Source organism: Pimephales promelas, chromosome 14, assembly GCF_988280905.1.
Source record: "Pimephales promelas chromosome 14, fPimPro1.hap1.1, whole genome shotgun sequence".
Classification (NCBI taxonomy): domain Eukaryota; kingdom Metazoa; phylum Chordata; class Actinopteri; order Cypriniformes; family Leuciscidae; genus Pimephales; species Pimephales promelas.
The window spans coordinates 8,614,792-8,641,844 of record NC_142782.1 but is presented as its reverse complement, the minus strand read 5'-3'; the positions used below and the strand labels follow the sequence as shown (position 1 = coordinate 8,641,844).

The 27,053-nt window shown below is 37.5% G+C and overlaps 1 protein-coding gene across 1 annotated transcript in view; it reads right to left on the bottom strand.

Moving 5' to 3' along the window:
- qars1 (glutaminyl-tRNA synthetase 1) overlaps positions 1-20,246 on the bottom strand; it is a 61,300-nt gene extending 41,054 nt beyond the window's left edge. The window contains exons 1-6 of the mRNA XM_039678350.2: positions 20,088-20,246; positions 19,780-19,930; positions 12,467-12,576; positions 1,188-1,263; positions 1,043-1,107; positions 903-956 (exon numbers count right to left, since the gene is read on the bottom strand). Of these exons, the coding sequence (XP_039534284.2) occupies positions 903-956; positions 1,043-1,107; positions 1,188-1,263; positions 12,467-12,576; positions 19,780-19,930; positions 20,088-20,198 (567 nt within the window). The 5' untranslated portion in view covers positions 20,199-20,246. The remainder of the gene's footprint in view (positions 1-902; positions 957-1,042; positions 1,108-1,187; positions 1,264-12,466; positions 12,577-19,779; positions 19,931-20,087) is intronic.
- Positions 20,247-27,053: the final 6,807 nt, after the last annotated feature.

Genomic DNA, 27,053 nt, shown 5'->3' with positions numbered 1-27,053 from the left:
ATCATCTTGAAGATAGTTTCATCATTGACTGTAATCGACGCGCTGTTTGAGTTCTGAATGGAGAATGTCTGACAGCCGCGAGAGGGAAAAGTTTATGTGATCTTGAATTTAATGACTTAAATATTAATTTCTCTCTCACATAATGGCTTCAGAACACTTATAATAGAGTGCACGAAAACGTTATGGTACTTTAGAATGTTTTTGTGACTTCTGTGGGGCTTAACAATAACATAATAGTATACGCACAATATCGGATCGTAGGATGGATACCCGATCCTGCAAAAATGGCTGGATCGGAGCCGATACCGATCCTGAGTTTCGGATGGGGACATCCCTATCTTTTTTCATTAGAAATGTACTCGAGTTAAAGTAAAAGTACCCACATTAAAATCTACTCTTAAAAGTAAAAATTTTCCCAAAAAATACTTGGTAACGCTTCCTTTTACAGTCCAGTTACCCATGTAAGTACTATGTACTTATTTTAGTAACTACAATTACTGGGTAATAACTAGTACTAACCCTGAACCTACCCCTAAACCTACCCCTGTTCCATGTACTTACCTTATATTAGCCAGTACTTTCTAGGTAAGTACACTGTAAGTACTATACTGTAAAAGGAAGCGTTACCAAATACTTAAGTAAATGTAACGAAGTAAATGTACTTCATTTGCGGGTTATATTGTAAGTTCCAAAATTGTTGCATCGCAAAATGACAAAAGTATCCTTTTTTAACGTTTGCACGTAAGTTTAAATGATGATTGATTATGGGAATTTGTGAAAATTTACATCCCAAGTAATGAGATATGTTCAACGAACCCTCTGATGTGCACCAGATCCTCACCAGCACTGTTTCAGTGGAAAAGGGGTGCAACAATAAAATGGTGACTGTGAAAAATATATACCTTGGGCTTTTTCTCCAGATCTGCCTCAGTTTTTGGACCCAGAAAGTGCAATACCTAAAAGCCAACAGAAATATTCAGCGCACATACATTAACAATGATTTAGACTGATTAGAGCAAGGTAGTAAAAATGTCACACAAACCTGCATATCTACTTCATTCTTGACAATCTTTCCATCAGCCCATTTGAGAGTGGCCCTGGCCTCACCTGAAGAGCACAAACAGACACTATTCATCACCAGCACAACACATGACTGTACTCATATGACATATGACATGCTGCCTCACCCAAGAGTATTCCCATGTTGAAGTGGTATCTCTCTGTCAAAAGGTGATCTTTGTGTTTATTGATAATTAGTTCCACCTGTGGAATAGTTATTAGGTCAATGGCAGATAAAGATTCTTATGAAACTATAAAAATCCAGCATATTTGCTATAAAACATACTATAAAAATAGCTTAAATATTGTAACGAATTGAGGCGAACCAAACACAAATTAATCAAATTCATCTCTCATGGGATTAATTCTAATATGATCCATTAGAAACACAGTTTCTGGAGCTCACATTCCATTGACTGGATGGCTCCAAAAGGATGGTACTCCAGACTCTTAGCTGAACTGGTGCTTTGATGTAAATTGAATAACCTCTCTAAGAAACGAAGGTTTAAATTAATGCTTGGTGGTCCTTTCAGGTTATGTCTTACGTGCATATAGAAAGTTGAAACTTTCTCTCTCACTCTTTCCAACTCACTCTTTCCCTTTCCGCGACTGTATGAATGTGTGTGTGTGTGTGTGTGTGTGTGTGTGTGATTATGTTTAGACCTTAGGTTTGTGTGTTTAGAATAGCTAATAAAGTCTTGTCCATATATTTGAAAAGATAATGTCTTGTGTTGTGTTTGCACATTTAATGTCTTGTACTGTTCAATCTAAAGTTACCTTGCTAAGACATGGTGTTTCACCATAGATTTGGTATTTACATCCTTGCAAAGGTTATAATTACGGCCTGTTCAAATGAACTCTAAACGAGTCTCTAAACGAGTCAACGAGTCATCAAAAACTCGGTTCCATAGATTCATTGCAAATCAATGAATCATTCCCCTTTGAGCTAAATTGGCCCTTAAATATATTTTATGTATATTAATAAATGTTGCATTTGCTACAATATAGAGACGAAACAATCTCAATACTTTGCCACTTAATAAATAAGTTAAAATAAATATGACAATGGAGAACAGTTATAAACTAACTACTTTATGTACATTTCCAACAATATAAGGCTTTACTTTTAATTTTTATCTATATAACACATCATTGCTGAAAAAAAGTATTAATTATTTTTTTTTTAACTTAATTTTTACTGCCCTCAATCTTTTGAATGGTAGTGTATATGGTAAAAATGGTAAATGGACTGCATTTATATAGCGCTTTCATAGACCTAATGGCCACCAAAGCGCTTTACATATTGCCTCACATTCACCCATTCACACACACATTCATACACCTGCGGCGGTGTCAGCCATGCAAGGTGCCATTCAGCTCGTCGGGAGCAGCTGGGGTTAGGCGTCTTGCTCATGGACACCTTGACACTTGGTCAGGTGGAACCGAGGATTGAACCACCAACCTTTCGGTTTATAGACAATCTGAATCTACATGAACCACTGAGCCACTGCCGTCCCAGTATATTGTTATAAAAGAATTATATACATATCTTACATATCTTCACAATATAATTTTTCCCCTGTATTTTTGCATTGATGACATAAGAGTCTTCTTTCAAAAACATTAAAACGTGTGTGTGGGGGCGGGTCATTTTTAGACCCTGTTTATTTTTAAACATATATCATCTCCCCTAAATGTTTGCTCAGGCTATGTCTATATTAATCCGAATACATTTGAAAAAGGTATTTTCGTTTCAAAGTGCCCTCTTTCCACGCTAGCGTTTTCAAGCATTTTCCAAAAGTTTCTTGTCCAAACTGAAACATCTGAAAATGCTAAATTCACCTTACATCGAAGGAGTAAACCCTCATAGCTCACTGTGATGATGGAGGCGGAACAAGACATAATAAAGTTATCACGCAATTCTTTTGGCAGGATTATTTTATTTAGCTAAATATGTTTTAGCTATTTAGAGAAACTGTTTTAGCAGGACAGCAAATGCAAGTACATTTTCTGTCATTTTTGCAGGACTGTGATATGATGTACATCTGCATCGGAGAATAACATTATCATGTCGGTAATGGTACAGAAAGCTGCTTGCATATACAAATTTAACAGTGAAAACTTAAACACAGTTTGTGTGCGTTTAACAGCATCTCCATATTTAAAATGTGAGTGAAATGTTTTGAATTGAAACATTCACAGCTTAAATATACAACCATGCTGAATTTTAGCCCATAAAAATTACTTTTAATATTTGCATAATTTTTTTCTGACTTTTTCCATGTTTAGCTATAATCGGGTCCCTCAATGCATTTACCAACCGAGAAAACTTGAAAATGACAACCTAGCAACTTTGTTTGGGTAACCCTTAGGGATGTCAATTTTCACAAATTCCCATGATCGATCGTCGTTTAAATTAACAATCAATTAATCGTTAGCATTAATGGCAAACAGCATTACAGAGTCAATGCTGCTCAAAAAGCTATGTTCCTCACCAAATTAATAAGAATGGCTTTTAATCTAAATAAGTTTAGTAGGATTGTACAAACCCGATTCCAAAAAAGTTGGGACACTGTACAAATTGTGAGTAAAAAAAGAATGGAATAATTTAGAAATCTCATAAACTTATATTTTATTCACAATAGAATATAAATGACATATCAAATGTTGAAAGTGAGACATTTTGAATTGCCATGCCAAATATTGGCTCCTTTTGGATTTCATGAGAGCTACAAATTCCACAAAAGTTGGGACAGGTAGCAATAAGAGGCCAGAAAAGTTAAATGTACATATAAGGAACAGCTGGAGGACCAATTTGCAACTTATTAGGTCAATTGGCAACATGATTGGGTATAAAAAGAGCCTCTCAGAGTGGCAGTGTCTCTCAGAAGTCAAGATGGGCAGAGGATCACCAATTCCCCCAATGCTGAGGCAAAAAATAGTGGAGCAATATCAGAAAGGAGTTTCTCAGAGAAAAATTGCAAAGAGTTTGAAGTTATCATCATCAACAGTGCATAATATCATCCAAAGATTCAGAGAATCTGGAACAATCTCTGTGCGTAAGGGTCAAGGCCGGAAAACCATACTGAATGCCTGTGATCTTCGGGCCCTTAGACGGCACTGCATCACACACAGGAATGCTACTGTAATGGAAATCGCAACATGGGCTCAAGAATACTTCCAGAAAACATTGTCAGTGAACACAATCCACCGTGCCATTCACCGTTGCCGGCTAAAGCTCTATAGGTCAAAAAAGAAGCCATATCTAAACGGGAACCAGAAGCGCAGGCGTTTTCTCTGGGCCAAGGCTCATTTAAAGTGGACTCTAGCAAAGTGGAAAACTGTTCTGTGGTCAGACTAATCAAAATTTGAAGTTCTTTTTGGAAAACTGGGACGCCATGTCATCCGGACTAAAGAGGACAAGGACAACCCAAGTTGTTATCAGCGCTCAGTTCAGAAGCCTGCATCTCTGATGGTATAGGGTTGCATGAGTGCGTGTGGCATGGGCAGCTTACACATCTGGAAAGGCACCATCAATGCTGAAAGGTATATCCAAGTTCTAGAACAACATATGCTCCCATCCAGACATCGTCTCTTTCAGGGAAGACCTTGTATTTTCCAACAAGACAATGCCAAACCACATACTGCATCAATTACAACATCATGGCTGCGTAGAAGAAGGATCCGGGTACTGAAATGGCCAGCCTGCAGTCCAGATCTTTCACCAATAGAAAACATTTGGCGCATCATAAAGAGGAAGATGCAACAAAGAAGACCTAAGACAGTTGAGCAGCTAGAAGCCTTTATTAGACAAGAATGGGACAACATTCCTATTCCTAAACTTGAGCAACTTGTCTCCTCAGTCCCCAGACGTTTGCAGAATGTTATTAAAAGAAGAGGGGATGCCACACAGTGGTAAAATGGCCTTGTCCCAACTTTTTTGAGATGTGTTGATGCCATGAAATTTAAAATCAACTTATTTTTCCCTTAAAATTATGCATTTTCTCAGTTTAAACATTTGATGTGTCATCTATGTTGTATTCTAAATATAATATTGAAATTTGAAACTTCCACATCATTGCATTCTGTTTTTATTCACAATTTGTACAGTGTCCCAACTTTTATGGAATTGGGTTTGTAAAATGTTTTGATGTGGTTGATAAATTAAATTAATGATTTAATATATAAATATAACGACAAATTCAATGTGTCACCAACGCTGCCTCAGATGCGTGCTTGTTAGAATGTGTGAGTTGTTGACGTGCTGGAACAATGCACTGAAAAAGGCAACTAAACCCAATGAATTCACAACCATTTAATAAAATAGTGTTCTCATGTTATGTAATGTGACAGTCCCAAATTAACAATCGTTATTTTTAGTCGTGCATTATGCTTGAGCGGCGCGCGCTGAATGAATAAGGGTTGAGCATTTTGTTAGCGTTTTTTTTAAAGGGGGGGGGGGGGGGGGGCACAACCTATTAGTAGGCTAAGACTTAACCATTTTAAATGTATTTGCATGTAATATAATTCCAGACGTAGCCTTGTGTTTTAGTTTTTTCAAATGCCAGCGTTGGCTTTATAGCCACTAGGCTACTAGTTATGCTATTTTGTGTCTATGCCAAACGCGTACAAACATGAATTTTGTATAAGTACTAATGTTGTAAATGTATTTTTCATGTATATATGTTTTATGACGTTATTTTCGATTTGATCAAGAACGTAAACTTGCCACCACTGTTTGAGTATAACATTATAACATTAGTAGCCAGTCAGTTGCTATTGTTGCCAGTCAGATGCTATTGTGTTAAACAAACGTGTATAACGTTAAAAAAATGTAGCAAATTATCATTCAGAAACGTTTATTAAGAGCCGTGTGTGGTGTGGTTCTGTTTGACTCGCTTCATCGTGGTTTTCTCGGTCTGATTCTCAATCATGCAAAGAAAAAAAGCAGTCAAACCCCCCCCCCCCCCCCCCTTTAACTCAAAAAAATGCATCCTATTTGATATTAATCAGATATATACAAAATAAACATCACAAAATTATATCTGCACATAATGACGTGAATGTTCTCATAATGTTCTCATTCTCACAAGTTCTCATGTTGTGGTGTACGCGCTCTTCCTGGAACAATGCGACAATGGCATCTAAACCCAAATAATTCACAATGTTTTATAACAATATTGTTCTCTTTATATTGTGTAATATGACAGTCCCAATAGTTATTATTAGTCGTGCACTGTCGTTTCTTAACCAAATGCATCCAATATGAGATAAATCAGATATAGATAGGCGTACACAAAATAAACTATTACAACTTACATTTGCACAAAACAAAAGGCTGAGAATGCACACGCAAACTTATTGTCATGATGAAGGTGTAAAATAGTCCCAAACAACTCTGGTGTGTGTCATTCCGGTGTGTCATTCAGTGGGACTAAACACTTGACCACACCGGCACGCTCGCTTACATGTTTCGCGGTTGAGCAGCACGCACGCACATGATCCTGCTTAATTAATGATCGACAAGTTTTATCGATTAAATGTGTTAGACAATTAATTGATCGTCGATTAATCGTTGACATCGTAGGGCTGGGTAATAAATATCGATTTCTCGATACTAATCGATTCTCATTTTTACGAACCGATATCGATTCTTAAATCTCAAGAATCGATTAGTCATCCTGTTTCATTTGAATGAATGAATCATTGTATCGCGGCTGCGCGCATCCAAAAAATCGTAATAATCTTTGTCTTTTGTCACTATTGATATGAAACAAAGTCTCAATTTTCAAATTACGTCCATTTTCTTTAGGAATACAAAAACATAAATAGCGTTTTGGCGCTGTGGCGTGAGATCGCTCTGGAGAAGCAGCAGCGCTGATCTCTCTTCCGGCTTAATAATACCAGTCACAGTGCCAAATAAACATGAATGAGCATCTGAAAGTGTGTTAAAGATAGAGTACAACTTATCGAAATCCGTATCATGTCACATTGATTCGCTCAATCAGCGTTTCAACCGTGGAAAGACGTCAGTTAAACAGCTTGTAATCAATGTCATCGTCATATTTACCTCAGAAAACCCACATAAACTCATTAGTCAGCGAGAAAAAGATAATTCTAGAGAGGAGCATTTTGCTAAATATATATACCATATAGTGTTGTCAAAAAACTCGGTACTTCGGTACCAAGTCGGTACTAAAAAAAAAAAATGTTACGGTACCAGCTTTTCTAGGTACCGAGTACCAGGTTAATCCAGTTCTGTTCTAGACGCGATGTTTGAAACGTGCACAGTTGCGTCCTCTTCATAACGCTGATATGGCTCTCTCTCTCTGAATCCACTTGTTGACACGAAAGGAGGAAAGAGCCACATATGGAAATATTTTGGATTAGGCTAATGTCACGTTGCCATGAGAGGCCGATTACATGCAAATTCGCAATTTCAAATATAGGCGTGATTCAAGCGCGCTCCTAATAAAAACTCGTTGGCGTTGCATAGCAACGACAGACGCCGCGTGAGAGCAAGCGCTTTGGAAAGAATAAGCACGCGCAAAAATATAATTAAAAAACACGCGCGACATGTGAACGGCCTCTAAAGTGCTTTTGGGGTAGTTTTACGAGTACATGAGCACAGTAGTATCATAGCTGTCAACATTGAACATTGAAAATAAGGGAGTTTTCCCGGAATCCATCCCCAAAATAAGGGATTTTTTTTTTTGCACGATTCTCACCCACAAACTTTAAAAATAAAGCACAATCCTTAAAAGTCTAAGGTGTTCATAACTAGCCTATGTGTGAGAGAGAAAGAGGCAGTGTCATTTAAAGGGAAAAAAATCTACATTTGGATTAGCGTGTGTTGCTCTAGCATTTGGACAACAATTTCAACATTTAGCCTATCACACATCTTCCAAAATCCGCAAAATAGGGAAGTGGGCTGTCTGTTTATTTTAATTACATTTACACATTTTGTTAGCCTGATGGTGGACCATCACTCAGAAGACCTACTATCTTTATATCCTCCTATAGGCCCAGAACGTTTTTTTTTTCAAGTTTTTTTTTCTTCTTCATGTAATCACATTGTTAAGAGCTTAAGAAACAAATGGAAAAAAAGAAAATATATTTTATTCATATATTTGAAAATCTATTTATAATAATTATTATTTGTTTAAATTACATTGATATCTGAATTTATGTAAAAACCTAGACTTTCAAACATCAAAATGTAATGTATTAATATGTATTCGAGTACAAAATTACATTCAGCTAGCCTAAACATCGTTTCCTATTTTTTATTTATTTTTTTTGCCTGGAAACGCAAAGAAATTCCAGGCAAAGAAACACACTTGCCTGTCGTGTGAAAAATAGGCGTCAGTTCTATTTCTAGCCTGCACGCGTTTTCTGGAGACGCGCGTGTCACGCATGCAGCGTGCAATAAAAACGGACACGCCACGCAGCCAGTGTGTCTCCGGCCAGTGCGCGCGGCACCGCATCCGAGGATAAACGACTTCAAGCCGAATCTGTCCGAGCCCGTACGTCTCACACAATCGAGAGTAAAAATACGGTATATTTTACGGGAAAATACTCAAACGGGAAGACAGCGGGAAAAGAGCTAAAATACGTGAGAAACCCGGAAAAAACGGGAGGGTTGACAGCTATGTAGTATCCACCCGACACCAGAGTAGGCTACTATGGTATTAGTATTGTCATTTAATGTCAGTGCCAGTTCTAGGCGTATTCTTGCCTTTATAACTCAGCAGGTTTAAAAAGCCTTTTTAAAATTAAATATGAATGCAGTTTTAGATTAATAAAAGGACAGTCAAGTCAAATAAAACATGTTTTATGGTAATGCTACAAAGATACCATTCATAAACATTACTTAGTTATCAACACATTGAGTGAACAATATATTTTTACAACATTAATTAATGTTTGAAAATGTTATTTATTACAAACACCTGATTGTTCATGTTTGTTCACTTAATTCATTGTGCATTAAATAAATAATGGATTAAAACTTTACAAACAACTTTAAAAATGTGTTAGTGTATACTATTGTTTATTTTAGGTCATTTTATCTAATGTTTTTCTAAAGTGTTTATAATACAAATGTACAGTTTCCATACTTGTAACCGTGATAAACACTTAAATATATGTAAATTTCAACTAAGCTTTGGTACCGAAATTGGTACCGAGAACCGTGAATTTTAACTGGTATCGGTACCGAATACTGAAATTTTGGTACCGTGACAACACTAATACCATATTACATATGCATTATAATCTTAATGTTCTTCAATATTTAATGCATATTTGAATAAATCTGGCAAGTTTTTATGACAGCCACCATTTAAAGGTTTATATTTCATAATCTTCTTATCATAAAAATAAATAAAAGTGTAATTTAAGTGTTTGTATAGCTACAAAACAGTTCATTATTACAGTCATATTAGGCTAATGAAGCCTATTGGCTACAACTAGACTCCCATAGTTTACAGCATTAGTTAAGAGATTTGATTTCCTTGAAAATTTGCCATTTATTGTAACTGATATCCAAAATAATCAATATTGAATCGAATCGAACGGAATCGAAATTGAATCGAATTGCAAGCTTGTGAATCGAAATCGAATCGAATTGTGAAATTTGTGTCAATACCCAGCCCTAATCTCTAGTAACCCTTTCGCTGCAAGAATGTCAAAAAATAAACCAGATTTAGCTCCCCTTCTGATATAGGAAGGGGATCTTATTACAATATTACCGCCACTTAATCGCCCCATGGTTTTCACCCACAGCGGCAATATTTGGTTTCCGCAAGTGACAACGTTGTAACCAGTTCGAACGCAATGGCAAAAGTTTACTCAAAGCATGCAAACTGTTCTGTTGTTGCTGCACAGACGAGCTTAGAACACTATTTGTAACTACACAACAACTACATAAATGTATCTACTAAACATTCAGAATTCTCCAGGTGCAGTCTAACAGTTTGTTCACACCAGACGCGAATATCAAGTCAAATTAGCACCCTCACGGTGCGGATCCACTTGTCCGAATGTCCGTGCGACACATCTGTTGCACAGCACCATGCTCTGCTTTATTTCTATGGTTGACGACGTCACGCGACTTTAACGCGCCCGCAATGCATCCCGGGAAGGCGGCGCTTAATTTACAAAAATGTTGCGCGTCAAAAAGCTAAATGATAATGTTTCATTTATAATCTAGATTGGATACAGAAAAAATAACATTCCATACAAAATTAATGTCTCATATATTTAAATTAAGTTTTTATGTGATAAATATTTGCTTTGTTGTGCATCAGAACCACACGAGGCATTGTCATATTACAAAATAATTCATTGAGGCCAAACATATAAAATAATCTATTGAGGCCAAACATATAAAATAATATAAACTGAAAAGTGGGCCTGTCCCCGTTTTTCACGTCACTTTACCACGTGACGGCAGCAAGCAGGCTCCTGATTGGTTAACGCAGCAATTAATGGCAAAGATGCAAATTCCCTCAAACACAAAAATGCACAAAAAACAGTAAATAAAATCATTTGCGCGTAACGCACCAGACGCTTAATTCGCGCCAGACGCTCAATTTGCGCGTACTTGCATGCCGATTCACGCCACAGGAATTTTTTATGCGCGTAACGCGTCTTTGCATTGACTTAACATTGAAATCACTCGTGCCAAACACTCTATTCATGTCTGGTGTGAACACACCATTAAAGTTGCAACCTCTTCCTGAGTCTCTCCATTAGGCTGCACTCCGCTACTGTTTTTTTCTGAGATTTTTGATGAGTGAGATTCACGTACATCAGAAGCTTGTGTAAAAGATCGCCCGCCTTCTGAAGGGAGAAGGGGAGCAGCAGCTCATTTGCATTTAAAGGGACACACAAAAACAGAGCGTTTTCGCTATCATCGAAAAAGAGGGGCAAATTTGACAAGCTATTATAAATGATCTGGGGGGTATTTTAAAGGGTTAGTTCACCCAAAAATGAAAATTAAGTCATTAATTACTCACCCCCATGCTGTGCCAACCCCGTAAGACCTTCGTTCATCTTCGGAACACAACTAAAGATATTTTTGATTGAATCTGAGAGCTGGATCAGTCCTACATAGAATGCCTAAGGGACTGGCTCTCGACAGCCCATAAAGTCATTAAAGAAAAGGTTTAAATATTCCATGTGCCTACAGCGGCTCAATTATAAGTTTATCAAGCGACGAGACTACTTTTTGTGCGAAAAAAACATAAATAACGACTTAATTCGACTATTCTATTACTTCCTTATGGGCGCATGCGCGAGAAGTGAGACGAGGACGTTCTTCTCCTTCGACTACTTTTTGTTACCGGCTGCTCCGCTTAGGAGTATTACCGCCACCTACCGTATAAAATGATGATCCATATATAAGGCGCTCCGGATTATAAGGAACACTGTCGTTTTTTGAGAAGATTAAAGGCTTTTAAGTGCACCTTGTAGTGTGGAAAATACGCTAATTGAAAAGCGTATGTACAGCGCGCATCTTCCTCTGCTTGTAAACAGAAAGTTTTGCGCTTCCAGCTATATCAGCACATCATCTTATACGGTAGGTGGCGGTAATACTCCTAAGCGGTGAGCAGCCGGTAACAAAAAGTAGTCGAAGGAGAACGCCCTCGTCTCAGTTCTCGCGCATGCGCCCATAAGGAAGTAATAGAATAGTCGAATTAAGTCGTTTTTTATGTTTTTTTCGCACAAAAAGTAGTCTCGTCGCTTGATAAAGTTATAATTGAGCCGCTGTAGGCACATGGAATATTTAAACCTTTTCTTTAATGACTTTATGGGCCGTCAAGAGCCAGTCCCTTAGGCATTTAATGTAGGACTGATCCAGCTCTCAGATTCAATCAAAAATATCTTTATTTGTGTTCCGAAGATGAACGAAGGTCTTACGGGGTTGGAACAGCATGGGGGTGAGTAATTAATGACTTAATTTTCATTTTTGGGTGAACTAAACCCTTTAAGCTGAAATTTCAGACACATTCTGGGGACACCATCGATTTAAATTACATCTTGAGAAAAGGGTCATAATATGTTGCCATTAAGGAAAAAGCAGTCAACAAGTGTCCAGGGTGCATGGGAACTCCTCTAAAACTGTTTAAAAGCATCTCAAGAGTCACAGCACGAAAACAAAATAGTTTTCAGGTATTTACATTTTTTGGAGGGTCAATACACATTTTCCATAATTCCATTTGCAATGAAATGTATAATATTACTACTACTAATAATAATATTCTAAAAATAATATTAATAATAAATAAGTAGATACGTCCAAACATTTGATTGCCATATTTGTTCTCCTCCTATAATATCTAGTCTATACTCACACCACAGGAAACCTTTTTGTGAACATTTGTGAATGAAGTATCCTTACTGCATCCTCTATCTGCTCAGGTGTGACCACCACTCCCACCCCACAGGCAGTCTCAAACTCACGAAGATCCACAAGTTCCTGAGTGTGACTTTTCACAAAGTCCAATGCCGCTGAGAAAAAATAACAGCAAAAAAAGAGAGACAGTATTAACATTATGTGACATGGCATTTGGCGCAGAGAAGCCAATGGCACATCTCAATATGCTTGGTGACACATTCGTTGGTACATTCAGTCTTCATTGGCATGTGATAGTGGATAGTGTCAGCATGTGCCACTGACATTGTCGCCAAACACTGACTGACATGACACCTGACTAACACCGAGTCGCGGAACATGTCGCAGTATGTTGCGACACCTCCAGCTGTGACTGACAGATGAATTCTGTGACTGACAGAAGCAGCTATACTGACGTAATTATGATACAAAAAATTCTAAATAAATACCCTAATTTAGTGATATTTTAAATGTTAATTAAAAGCATTAAAGTTGGTCATATTTTTGTCAGTTTGTGGCACATCACACATGTATTTGAGTGGGATGTGCCACTGAATGTTTTGAAATACCAGTGCTACTTTGTTTATCACGCAAAGTCACAAACTGCCCATTCTAGTAAAAAAATAAAATCCATCATGGGTCAACTGTGAATAACACATTAACAGTCTCATTCGGTCTCCTTACAGTAAGGAGGTCTCAGTCTCATTACAGTAAACCTTTATTTTTGCATGATGCTGCACGGATGCATGCCGGTAGGTGTCAGTTTAAGTAAGTGTGACACTAGCCAGCGCAAGATTCACATCTGTGGCTTTAGTATTTTAATATTATTTAATATTCATTTTTTAGAATTATGTATAATAAATAAAAATGTTGTCAAATTAACTCTATGTAGCAATGTAATAAATCATTGGTTAGACAGCATTAAGCAAATTGTTCCGCAAGAGGCAAATTACGGAATCCATGGGCTCATCACAAGTTTTAGTGACACATTAGCCTGGATGCCAGCCCGAACTCCGCCCACAACATTTTTTGGTCGGGAAGTTCGGTCTGGACTCGATCCATTGAGGAGTAAGTATGATCAGTCAAAAAATGTCAAATTGCCAGGGCGGGATTTATACGATGATGGACAGATGATCTGCAGGGACGTAATCATCACGTTATCAAAGAGCGCTTGTCAAAGATGACAGCAGCTGGAGAATTGAGATGTATAGATTCCGCTATCGCGTCTTTTGTAAAATAAATCGGCAGCACATTCATTTTAATAGACAAACAGAGAACTGCAATCAAGGCATTTGTCGATCGGAAAGATATTTTTTGGCATCCTTCCTACATGATTCGGGAAAAGTGTAACTTATCAGCTGGCTCTGACGTCGTTAAGACGTAATGAAAAGCCTGTGGTCGTTGTGGTTTCTCCTTTGGTGGCACTCATGGAGAAGTAAGTAAAAGAAGCAACACTCGTTATTTAACTTTTAAAATAAATAAAGTTCAGCTTATAGACTGTAAAAGGCTACGTTCTGTATTTGAAAACTGCGCTATGCAAAGGAGTTGACTTACTGCGTTACTGTGATTGGTTGTAGGTCTACCGACTATCCAATTGAGTGCAGAGGTTTTTTTTTTTTTCCTGGTTCCGTTACGACACACCTCATAATCAAGGCCCAACGGAGGAGTTTCAGACTCATATTCTCTCTTGAATAGGAGTACGACGAAGTCAGGCTAGTGACACATGGCACTATCCACTAAAACTGACATGCCTCTTTCCATTATTGACACACGAGGCTGCAACTGTCTGACATAGTATAATGTAGATAATATAACATGTGCACTTAACTGCAGAATGAATACGTTGCTGCCAAACATATGATTCCTTGAGTCAATAAGTACAACAAAATTGATTTTATTTATTACATAAGCCATTAAATTACTTTTGAAAAAAATAAAGCTACACTGCGTGACCAAAACGTTTGTTGAGTTTATAAAATGCACTAAGAACTTTTTGCACTTGTATAAATAAAGAAGATTGCTAGTATTTAAGCATGTAATCCTTTTGGATATGTAGCCTAGCAAGATTTTTTTTTTTTTTTACTTCATTTGGAAGAACTTGAAATATTAAAGCCACAGATGAGAATCTTGCGCCGGCCAGTGTTACACTTATACTGACACCTACTGGCAATAGGGGGGCACTAAATGATTAAGAGAATGACTAGCCAAAAACGTTTTGTATATATATTATTTTTCTGAGAGATGCAGTTATAAAATGAATAGTTAAAGGAGTAGTTCACTTTTAAAAAAGCTTTTGCTGACAATTTACTCACCCCCATGTCATCCAAGATATCCATGTCATCCTTTCTTCAGTCGAAAATAAATTAAGATTTTTGATGAAAACATTCCAGCATTTTTCTCCATATAATGGACTTCAATGGGAACCAAACGGTTCAAGGTCCAAAAGACAGTTTCAGTGCAAACAGCAAACTGTTCAAAGGGCTTTAAATGATTTCAGACGATGAATAAGGGTCTTATCAAGCGAAACGATCGTTCATTTAAAAAAAAAAATAATTAACAAAGTTTAAGTTTTATAAGCTCAAATGGTTGCCTTGCTCTGTTCTGTGATGCGCGTTTGTGACTTTCCTGTTCGAACTCGTTTATCAAAATGAACAAATCTTTTTTTCGTGTCATTTGGTTCATTCAACAAACGAAATGAACGAGTTGACTGGGGAAAAGATTTGTTCATTTTGATGAACGAGTTCGAATAGGAGAGTCACAAACGCGTATCACACCCTAACCCTAACAGAGCAAAGCGACCATTTGAGCTTATAAAATGTAAACTTTGTTATTTTTTTTTTTTAATGAGCGATCGTTTCGCTTGATAAGACCTTTATTCATCGTCTGAAATCGTTTAAAGCCCTTTGAACAGTTTGCACTGAAACTGTCTTTTGGACCTTGAACCGTTTGGTCCCTATTTAAGTCCATTATATAGAGAAAAATCCTGGAAAGTTTACATCAAAAACCTTAATTTCTTTTCGACTGAAGAAAGAATGACATGGATATCTTGGATGACATGGGAGTGAGTAAATTATCAGCAAAAGTTTTTTTTAAAAGTGAACTACTCCTTTAATGATACAATATATAGAGAATAAAAAATATGTGCATGAAGAATTGCAATTGGGTCAGGTGAGGTCAGAGTGTAGCCCATTTCTTCGAAATGAAGAAAAGACAGAGACATATCGGCATCACCAGCAGAAGGCACTAGAAGCGAAACTAATGCCTCAGCCGATAATCAAGCTGCAACTAATTTTATGAGCAAAGGTGGTAAATGGCTTGGTTAGAGATGCTCATTACATGCATAACTTTTGTTTCAATCAGATGGAAATTCATTCCAATTGATGAATCAATGTGTGAATTAAAATGTGGTCACCCTAGAGCACTAAACTGTAAATCCAAGCCTGAGTGGAACATGCCACCTAAACACAGACGTGACACAAATAACATGATTGAAAAAAAATATTATTAATAATATAATGCGCTTAATTGCGTTAAAATACAATATCACAAAATTAGTCTATTTTTTTTAGGATTTTGTGTCACAATTATGTCAGTATAGGTGCTTAAAAGGTTAGTTCAACCCTTTAAGTGTCACAGGCCTAAACAGTGATATCGTAATATCTTTATACTAAACCTAAACTAATCTTAACAAACTATATATCATTCGCAAGCTTACAATCTCTAGTTTCCGTATTTGGTGATTATATTTTCTAAATAAATAACACAGGAGCCGTAATTTATCAATTTGCAACAAGAATATTTTCATACTCCTAGGGTGTGTTTAGACCTTTATTTTGAAATAGTGATGAACTTGAAAAATCATGAAAGGGTAGAAACCTCAGTTTGTTTCCCTGCCAAGAGTTCAAAAGATAGCATCCATTCAATTATTTTAGAAAACAAGTCTGAATTTTTTTTTAAATATAAAGAACATTTTTTTAGATTCACCATTTGTGATGTGGCAGCGAACTATAACACACATACTTGTTATTTTCATGTGTTTCTTAGAGGTTGAAATTCATATCAAAATATGGTAAACTTTTCATATTACTTCTAAATAGAATGTCTACTTCATAAATTGTATGAAAATTGTGGAAATAATGGTTCACATCATTCAAAACACATATGGAAATGGAGGCGCCCTTATATGGGCAGTAATGGAGTCTGGTTGTCATCTAGTGAAAAAGTTTGGTACTGTGCCCAAACAAAAACTTACTGAAAGCTAATTTTTTGAGATATCAATCTAAAATTTTAAACACAACTTGTTCAGATTTTTGGCTTTGATTGTTTTGCAGTTTTAGAGTAGCCCGATTTTGAAAATATATATTTTAAATAAAATATGAACAATTTATTTTTTTTACAATGTATATTTTCATAAACTCAAACTTCTATAACTTTTTTCTTTCACTTACCTTATTTATTTCACTTCTACAAAAACCTGCCAAATGTATTTAAAGAGTAACAAAACACACCAACTTTTTTTAGTTAATGATCTGTAAGAATGGATCTTTATTAATACCAGTCATTCATTCAAGTAACTTTTTTGACATTTGTGTGTAAAGTGTTTTATTTCTACAATATATGGTGTAAAAACGTCTTATTGCTGCTCTCTTCAGGTTGAACGGTGGTTACTGCAGTTAAATTTTCCTATTGGATGTTCCGCAGTTCGTGATGTACGCAGGTTTCAGCTCACCACACGAGCTACGCCCTTGGCAGTATAAAAACCAGCTTGTTTCGTCAAAACCACTGTAGGGAGTCAGGAGTTGGAATTGAGAGTATTGAAAACGATCAGGATAGAGTATTTTAGCATCTATTTCGTCCCCTCTACCACCGCTGGGGTCTGCCCACTTTTTCAGTATTTTTCAAATATTGCCAGTGGGTGGAGTCAGGCTCTGACCAGGTGTTTAGTTACCCTTTAAAACGAGACCAATCTATACTCCAAAGCATTCTTGAATTACAACCATTTAAAGGGTTAGTTCACCCAAAAATGAAAATAGAGGGTGCTTCTCAATATCCCTCCTCGTCTCCTCGCTCCTCCGTCCTCACTCCTATGACCCGGAAACCGATCGAGCTCAACTATCTTGAAGGACATCTCAATTCTCTAATTGCACCGTGAGGAGGCTTCCTGAGGAGTCATAAGCGAGGATACACAGGTGCATCCTACGCGGAACTGTTATATTGACTAAACGTGACGCACGTGTCAATTCTCCTCCCCCTTCACATCGGTCACAATCATTTTAATTTATACTTTACCTTTGCAGTTTATATAAACCACACATCTCAGATATTTTAACAGTATAGCCTATCTTTATTATTATTTATTATGAATTTATTAAATAACCATACTTCAACATCATAAGGGCAGATCCTTTTAGAGCTGCCGATGACACTGTGGAACGCTCGAGTGATCAAGTATTCCAATGTATATAAAAAAGCTTTTATTCGATTCCTCTGTCCTCGTTTCCTTTCCTCGCTTCCTTCCCTCGTGTCCTACAGGGGGTGGAGCAAGGAAAGGAAGCAAGGAAAGGAAACGAGGATGCACAAATAAGAAATGAGAAGCACCCTAAGTCATTAATTACTCACCCCCATGCTGTACCAACCCCGTAAGACCTTCGTTCATCTTCGGAACACAAATAAAGATATTTTTGATTGAATCTGAGAGCTGGATCAGTCCTACATAGAATGCCTAAGGGACTGGCTCTCGACAGCCCATAAAGTCATTAAAGAAAAGGTTTAAATATTCCATGTGCCTACAGCGGCTCAATTATAAGTTTATCAAGCGACGAGACTACTTTTTGTGTGAAAAAAACATAAATAACGACTTAATTCGACTATTCTATTACTTCCTTATGGGCGCATGCGCGAGAAGTGAGACGAGGACGTTCTCCTTCGACTACTTTTTGTTACCGGCTGCTCACCGCTCAGGAGTATTACCGCCACCTACCGTATAAAATGATGATCCATATATAAGGCGCTCCGGATTATAAGGAACACTGTCGTTTTTGAGAAGATTAAAGGCTTTTAAGTGCACCTTGTAGTGTGGAAAATACGCTAATTGAAAAGCGTATGTACAGCGCGCATCTTCCTCTGCTTGTAAACAGAAAGTTTTGCGCTTCCAGCTATATCAGCACATCATCTTATACGGTAGGTGGCGGTAATACTCCTAAGCGGCGAGCAGCCGGTAACAAAAAGTAGTCGAAGGAGAAGAACGTCCTCATCTCAGTTCTCGCGCATGCGCCCATAAGGAAGTAATAGAATAGTCGAATTAAGTCGTTATTTATGTTTTTTTCGCACAAAAAGTAGTCTCGTCGCTTGATAAACTTATAATTGAGCCGCTGTAGGCACTTGGAATATTTAAACCTTTTCTTTAATGACTTTATGGGCCGTCAAGAGCCAGTCCCTTAAGCATTCTATGTAGGACTGATCCAGCTCTCAGATTCAATCAAAAATATCTTTATTTGTGTTCCGAAGATGAACGAAGGTCTTACGGGGTTGGTACAGCATGGGGGTGAGTAATTAATGACTTAATTTTCATTTTTGGGTGAACTAACCCTTTAAGTTCAAAATGTGCATTTTCATGTATATTCAAAAAAGGGGGGTGACACTTAAAGGGTTAAGATATTTTAGATTTAGTCCGAGAGCTTTCTGTCCCTCCATTGAAAATGTATGTAAAGTCGTAATTTTTGTTATTTTTGGACCAAAATGTATTTTCAATGCTTCAAAACATTTTAACTAACCCACTGATGTCACATGGACTACTTTGATGATGTCTTTATTTCCTTTCTGGACAAGGACAGTATACCGTATATAAATTTTCAATTAAGGGACAGAAAGCTTTCAGACTAAATCTAAAATATCTTAAACTCTGTTCCGAAGATGAATGGAGGTTTTACGGGCTTGGAACGACATGAGGGTGTCATATGTTTGGCGACTATGTCAGTGGCAGTATGCCACGATCCACTATCACACTATCATCCACTAAACATGTCGAAAAGTGACACAGGCTTCTGTGTGTCAAGTGTTCACTGCTATAGTTTTCTCTTTAAATTGCCTTTTTGTACTTTACAAAACATTGGTGCTCATATCAGCATCACTCCTAATATATTCATAATAATTTCGTATTTATTTTTTAAAAAGTTTAAAACAAACAATCACAAATGTACAAATTCTTGATTCCTAATCAATTATGGATATACATCAATTACTTTAAGAAAACAAAACATTATAAACACTGAGAAACAAAGAAGAACAGAGTGACAGAATAATAAAAGACAATCAGATACCTGACAACTGCAGTTCCGTGGTTATTTTTCGTGTAATAATGTATTCTGTGAGGAAAGAAAGTCGATGAGTGTCTTTAAGTCGTGTCACCATACTGTACAGCAGAGTGCCTGTAGACTTATCAATGCCAGCGGACCCAAGCAGCCCTTGAGCCTGTCAAACACAACAGTAACATCAGCAATATTACAAAACATTTTCAAACATTCCTCTTAAAGTAATGTAAGGACATTTCCATAAGTTATTGCGAGGCTAATGACTTTATATACTTTTAACAGCAATTATTCACTGTGCGTATTAATTCGTTATGTACCACTTCGATGGCCTTTTTGAGTGTTGATGAGAGCAATTCATTTTTCAATGTTTCCTTAGCTTTTTGCTCACTAAGGCCAATTGACATGAAAATAGACACTGCGTCCGCCATTTCCCTTCCTGCACACACGTCGTTTTTTTTACCAGTTTTACTGTCTATGGTTTACACTTCCTCCAGTCCTGCAGAAGGCGTGGATTCAGATTTGTCCAATCAGATTTACTTTCACCCATCCTTCCACCAATCGTCGGTGCGAATCTAGTCTGTTGCATCAGTCGAGCCAGTTGTCGGAAGCGCGGTGGGGATGACGTTAAACTTGAGCGACCGTGGCATAGAATATTTATAATACATGTAACGTCGTTATTATTATTATTATGTGTATGGACCGTGCTGTACGTCGCCTGAGGTTATCCTTTTTTTTCTGGTGATTGTATTTAGGATTCAGAATTCATAAGTTGTGGTCATTTGTGATCATTTTTGCGAAAAATTATTTGAGGTTTTTTTTGGTCGAGGGATTGTGATGTTTTTTTTTTAACGTAAGCTGTAACTGTCTTTTCAATTATTGGTAAAGTGATTTCTGTTAAAACTGATCCAAATACACATTGGGTTGCAATAGTTCTGGATATTGAATGTGTCTTTTTTATTTTGGTTAATGTATATGGACACAATAATGTAAAACATAATCAGCAGCTTTTTGATGAGATCTCTTCTATAATTCGTGATTTCAAAAGGTTATTCCCAACGGATAATATTGTCATTGGTGGAGATTTTAATGTCACACCAGATGATACTCTTGACAGACATCCACCAAAAAGTAGTAACTTACCCCTCAACCAAACTCTTTGGTCACTCATCTCTGTAACAGTCTTCAAGTCTTAGATGTATGGAAACATCTTAACCCTAACATCAAAAAGTTCTAATCCCTCTAGTAAATCGAGGGATGATTATTGGTTAATTTCAGATAATTTATTACAGTTTGTTAAGGATTGCTATATTTCGCCCGCACCTCTAACAGATCACTGCGCTATTTTCTTTGTTGTTAAAGGGTTAGTTCACCCAAAACCAAGGCCAAATGGATAGAAGAGGGAGAGAAAAGCACATCTTATTTCTGTAGATTAGAAAAAAGACGGCAGTCTAAAAACAGTATTGTTTCCCTAATGGTGCATAATATTGAAAATACTGACCCTTCAATCATAAGTAATAATAAGTCAAATAAATCCCCTGGTCCTGACGGCCTCACATGGAATTTTTATAAAATTTTTTGGAAAGATTTGAAAATGTTACTGTTCAATGCTCTTATTGAATCTATTGTAGATTGATCCTTGGGCCCCACAATGAGTCAAGGCTTGATTATATTAATCCCCAAACCAAATAAAGATCATAGGTATTTAGATAATCTCCGACCAATCACTTTGCTAAACAATGACTATAAAATTTTTACACATGTTCTTGTCAATCGACTGAAAGAGGGCTTTAATGGGGTTATTAATGAGTTTCAATCGGGATTCCTTAAAGGAAGATCTATTCACAACAATGTAAGAATAGTATTAGACTTAACTGAATACAATCATCTGATTAAGGATGATGGATATATTCTTTTCTTAGACTTTAAGAAAGCCTTCGACACATTAGAACATAGGTTTTTGTTTAAAGCTTTAGAGCACTTTGGTTTTGGTGAGCACTTTGTCAATATTATAGAAATGATTTATAAAGATATGGGCCGGTTCCCCAAAAAGTTATTATCTCTAAGTAGTTCTTAACCTATTCCTTAACCTCTCTCTTAACCTTATGGCACGATTCCCGAAACGTTCGTACGCTAAGTATATCTTCTGTAAGTCACACTTTCGTAAGGTTGGTCTGGACCATTCGTAAGCTCTCTCTTAGTGTTGTTTGAGCTCAAGACACTAGTTGCCGCCACTGTGCAGCAGTCTTTAGAAACTTTCACACATTTTCAAAACTATTTCACATTTTTTCAAAACTCTACACACAATTCCCAAAACTTCACACACAAAATGCAAAATGCCTCACATCTCCTTCAAAAATGTAACTGCATTCAAAATGCCATAAACACTTTCTAAATCTAAAGCTCTTTGGTCTTCCATACGCTTATATCAATACAATGAATGTTCTACAGTGAAAATAGTCTTCTGAGATCGGTAACAAGTACACTGACAATATTCACCAATGCAATTTAGAAACAGAAAATATTCATTAGGCCAAACATTACTGTTGTATACACTATACAACAAAACCATAAACATATGTAAACCAAAAGTATATTTTTTTTATAATACAGTAAAGGACACAATTGAGTCTGTGGGGGTCTCTGTCCATTGTTGGCATCTATTGTTCAAAACAGGTTATCTGACCTTTGACCTGTTATAGGCTTATACTACAGTAAAGCAGTGATTGGTTAGTGATCAGTAAAACAATTAGAGTTTGCACATATGAGGAGTGTTTGTGTGACCTGGTGAATAATTGTAGCATGTTGGTTGGTGTGTTTGGAAAAGAAAAGCAAGTCAATTCCTGCTAGATGTTCTGTGTTTTAGTCAAAGGCTGAGAAATAGCTTATGGAGGTTTTGGAGATTTGGTGTGTAGTTTTGCACTTTGAGTGAGAGGTTTCAGGGCTGGAGTGAGACTCATTTTACCCACATGCCCACTTTAGTTCCCCATTTTATATTACAGTAAAATAATATAATTAAAACCTCAGTATATAAGTCTGCAATAGTGCACTCTACTGTACAGCCTTGTAATTCATTGTATTTTGCAAAAATATAATTTTCTATTCAGTGCAAAAGCAGTACACAGGGTTTTATAAATACAGAGGGCCCAAAAGTGATCTTGGGTTCGGGGGCATATTATTTTTCCACAGTAATTGTCAAAGAACTTGGGACATGTATATTTGTGTTAAATAGGAACCCATATTGCAATAAAGTTATTCTCATTCTGGGCACAGTATGCAATAGGCTATTGCTTTACCTCTCCTCTCGTATCTCCATCTCCTTCTCTCGTTCTTCTTCTCTCAGTCTCTTTATCTTTACCTGTAAACATCCCCTACCTGAAGCTGAGCTTTGATAGATGTTTAGTTTTGCCACTTGCATCCTATTTCGTGAAGCTTTGCATTGGGATTCCCGCACGGCTCGCACTTCTGTGAACATTCTGCTTTGATCGTCATCTCAAACATTTTGACATATCACAATTTGATAATTTAATTAATAGTCTCTATTTTACTGATAACTTAAACAATGTTAAAATAAATGTTACTCGAATAATTTGAGGAATTTTTAATTTGCATAGAACGTTATCTTTCTTAACGCTGTAATAAACCTTCGCGTGAAGTGGAAAATCGATTCCTGAGCAATCGATGCCAACTAATTTAGCACCTTCACTTGGTACAGCGCCTTTGTAATGTCGAACGTAAGAGGAGCAAGTTAAAGGGTACATATCATGCTTTTAAATCATTAATTTTTACATAAAAACATAAAACATAACTGCAATGCTTGGATCTGAATTCCTCATTATTATAGCTCCACAAGCCCCTTTTCTACCCCTTTTCTGATGTGCGTCTTTGAGCGACCCCCAAAGCGGCCCCTTTAAATAAAAAGGAGATGCGTCATACCCCGCCCGCTCTCCAGGTCGATGAGTTCACGGTCGGTTCAACTCTGCCGCGTTCGGCCATTATTGTAGTTTGATTAGAGATATACGATTATATACGATGCCTTCAAAGAACATTTTTATTCACACGTTAATAAAATGTCAACAACAGAAGACTTGTCCATAAGCCTTACATATTCGAGCCAGAGCGAGCGAGTTAATTAAGACGACGACGAACCTGCAGAACAACCACTTCATATGGATGTCGTCCATAGGCCTTGCCTCGCCTGAAATGTAGTCTCTCGACATTTCGGGCGAGGCGAGGCCTATGGGCGAGGCGCATCTCAAACAAGCCTATTACCATACAAAACGGAGAACTTCAGAAACGCTGACGCTTGGCTCTATGATTGGGTGTTATCAGTTATGACGTATCCTTCCCTGATTCGTCATTCACTGTTTACACCGACACGCGCATGCCCAGTGTTGGTGAATGGTCACGTGATCCGCGTTTTCAGTCGTTTTAATGTGGACAGAGATCATTTTAATACGCAGATAAAACGCTGGTGTGGACGGAGATCGTATTCGTTTTAATTCTCCGTTTTTAAACAAAAATGAAGTAGTGTGGACGGGGCCTGAGAGTGAGAGTGAGAGAGAGAGAGAGAGCGAGTGTGTGTGTGTGTGTGTGTGTGTGTGTGTGAGAGAGAGAGAGAGAGAGAGAGAGAGAGAGAGAGAGAGAGAGAGAGAGAGAGAGAGAGAGAGAGAGAGAGTGTGTTTGCTGGCTAATTCGCAGTCGATGACCAGGTTAAATTGTAAATTATGTAATTGAATGGCTCACACTTCATTATTTATGATGTTCTGCCACTGCTTTATAATTTGGATGATTGATTTGTGAATTGTGACTGTAGCAATTCATATCTAGCTATATTACAGTGTTTTCCCAAGAGTTGGCAGAGTGTTGTTAATGAATAGCTTATGCAATGTCATGGGACCAGCTTTACCCCCTATGTTTGTGAAGCTATCTGGATCTGTTAGTGTGAAGATGCACTAGAGCACTAGATGCATTAGATCTTCAGTGAAGTGACACTTTTGAACTATGTCATCTTTATACTCTTATGATGGGTAGTGTTCAGCCTGGATAGAGTTGATCTATTCCAGGTGATGAAGGTGTAGTGATGGAGGAGTGTGTTCAGTATTCATGTCTGGGAGATGGGTGGAATCTAATCTATGACAATTGTGTTGCAAATTTAGTTCCAGTTCTATACTGGGAAGCCATACTTGAAGTATCTTTTCACCCATCTCTCGACTCTCAGGTTATGTTCTGACAATTCAGCTGTCCTGGCTTTGATCCAGCCCATCCTGGCATCCGCCCTTCAAGGAATTTGCAGAAGTAAACCTAAGACAGAAACAAATGCAGAGAGAACCACAGTTAATTCTGATATTTTCAACAACTTCAAATTCAGACATGTGGAATGATTTTACTTGCTCCATTAGCATTTCCATTGCAATTTTAATTCCAGTTCTCACATGAAACCGAGTTTCATTGACCAGGTCTGAATTATTTCTGTGGTTTCAGTGCAGTGTGACATTTCAAAGCTGCATACAGCTGGGCCTTCACAGTCTGCTGTGTTATGAGCATTAGAGATTAATCAGAGTTTTTTCGCACTCATATTGTCATGAGATCAAATCGGTTGATGCCCATGGATTTACTTCAAGTTGCTCTCATTACAGCCAGATCTGTGGGCAGAAATTAGTTCACCTGTTCCGGTGTTGCATTCATTTGCTGTGTTGTGGTGTCGTTCACACATTTGGTTATTGCAGATCTCCAGTGACCTGCAAAAGGCGGTGGTACTTCCGCATGATGATTAGCATTTCACTCCCTCCTTGTATTGCTTCCCTCGTCAGATTCGATTTTAGTTGGTGCACATACTCCAGTCAAAGGTGATTGGTTTGCTAATACCCGTGCCACACTTCTAGTCGTGTTTTTGTTAAGGCAAAATAAAATGAACAAGAGTATAGAGGCTTTCGCACCGGGTAATCCTAGGAATGTAGTTCTAGGAACTTAGAAGGAACTAGGCCACCATGATGGTACAACTAATGGTTCCCCTAGGAACATTTTCCTGGTTGGGTTCATACCGCCAGTAGGAATTCTGAGGCAGCATAAGCTGTGCTTGTTGTTGTGACTTTTGTTTTGACGGCGCACCAGACGTTTATTTTGATGCACACAGTGCTCGCATTATTGTATGTATATAACAAGGTTTGGGAGGAAGGAAGGCAACCACAAAGCTGGAAAGAGTAATTATTCTGATAATTCCAGGAAGCCTGGAAAAGATGCAAGTAATCCTGGTAATAACAGACCAATTGCATATCGCAAAATGATGGAATGACTGTCTAGTTTGTTTCACCTTTGTTCTGTCCTGTCATGTCCTGTTGGCATCCGCCTGGTTAGTGCCTGTTCTCAGCTAATCTTCTGATCATTTACTCTGTCCAGTTCACCTGAAGCTACGAGAGATCTGGTACCCTCTCTCTCTCTTCGACCCGCGTCTTCTCTGTGAGACCTGCAGCCTGTCGCCGTAACCCAGATATTCTCCTCGGCTGCCTAAGAGACTTTTTGGAGATCACCAGTGACTTTGTGTTCTGTTTTGTCGCCCTCTCTGCGGGTTGTTTATTTTCTCATTATTGTTTAAGAAGAAGATCAGTCTGCTTCACTGTGTCTACCCTGGGTTAACATTAAAGGGCACCTATTATTATGCAGTTTATAATACAATATCTTTAAATATATATTTATAAACGTGTGGTTACACACTATACAAACAATGTTTAAATTATATACACAGACATTTGTTGTTGAATTGGCTGACAGACTGAAATGACTATTTGCTCAAAAATCATAAAATACACTTACTAGAGGTGACGTTGGATCGCAAAAAGTAGACGACAATCCACACTTGAGGATTAATTTTTAAGCCACAACAACAGGATTAACCCACGAGTCCACGACAGAACAGTAATGATTCCAAGAGACATTACCGGCTGTCGTTGAAACAATGGAGGATGCTGTGTACAGATCACCGAGGGCGGGGTCTATGCCACAACCACTGTCAATAAAACCCCTTTACCCCAGTACCAAATCACTTTCTACGTCACAAAGAGCTGAATCTTAGAACAGCTCGTTCTGAGACAGTGCATATGATTTAGTGAGATTGAAAAAAAAAACACTGGGTGGATTTTTATCATTCTAGGGTGGTTTTGCTCACACACTGCCAAATCACATTTATGTTCAAACACCATGTAAAAGTGAATTTTCCATAATAGGTGCCCTTTAAAAGACTCTGTTTCTGTTACATCGCTTTTGGGTCCTCATACCTGCATAACAGG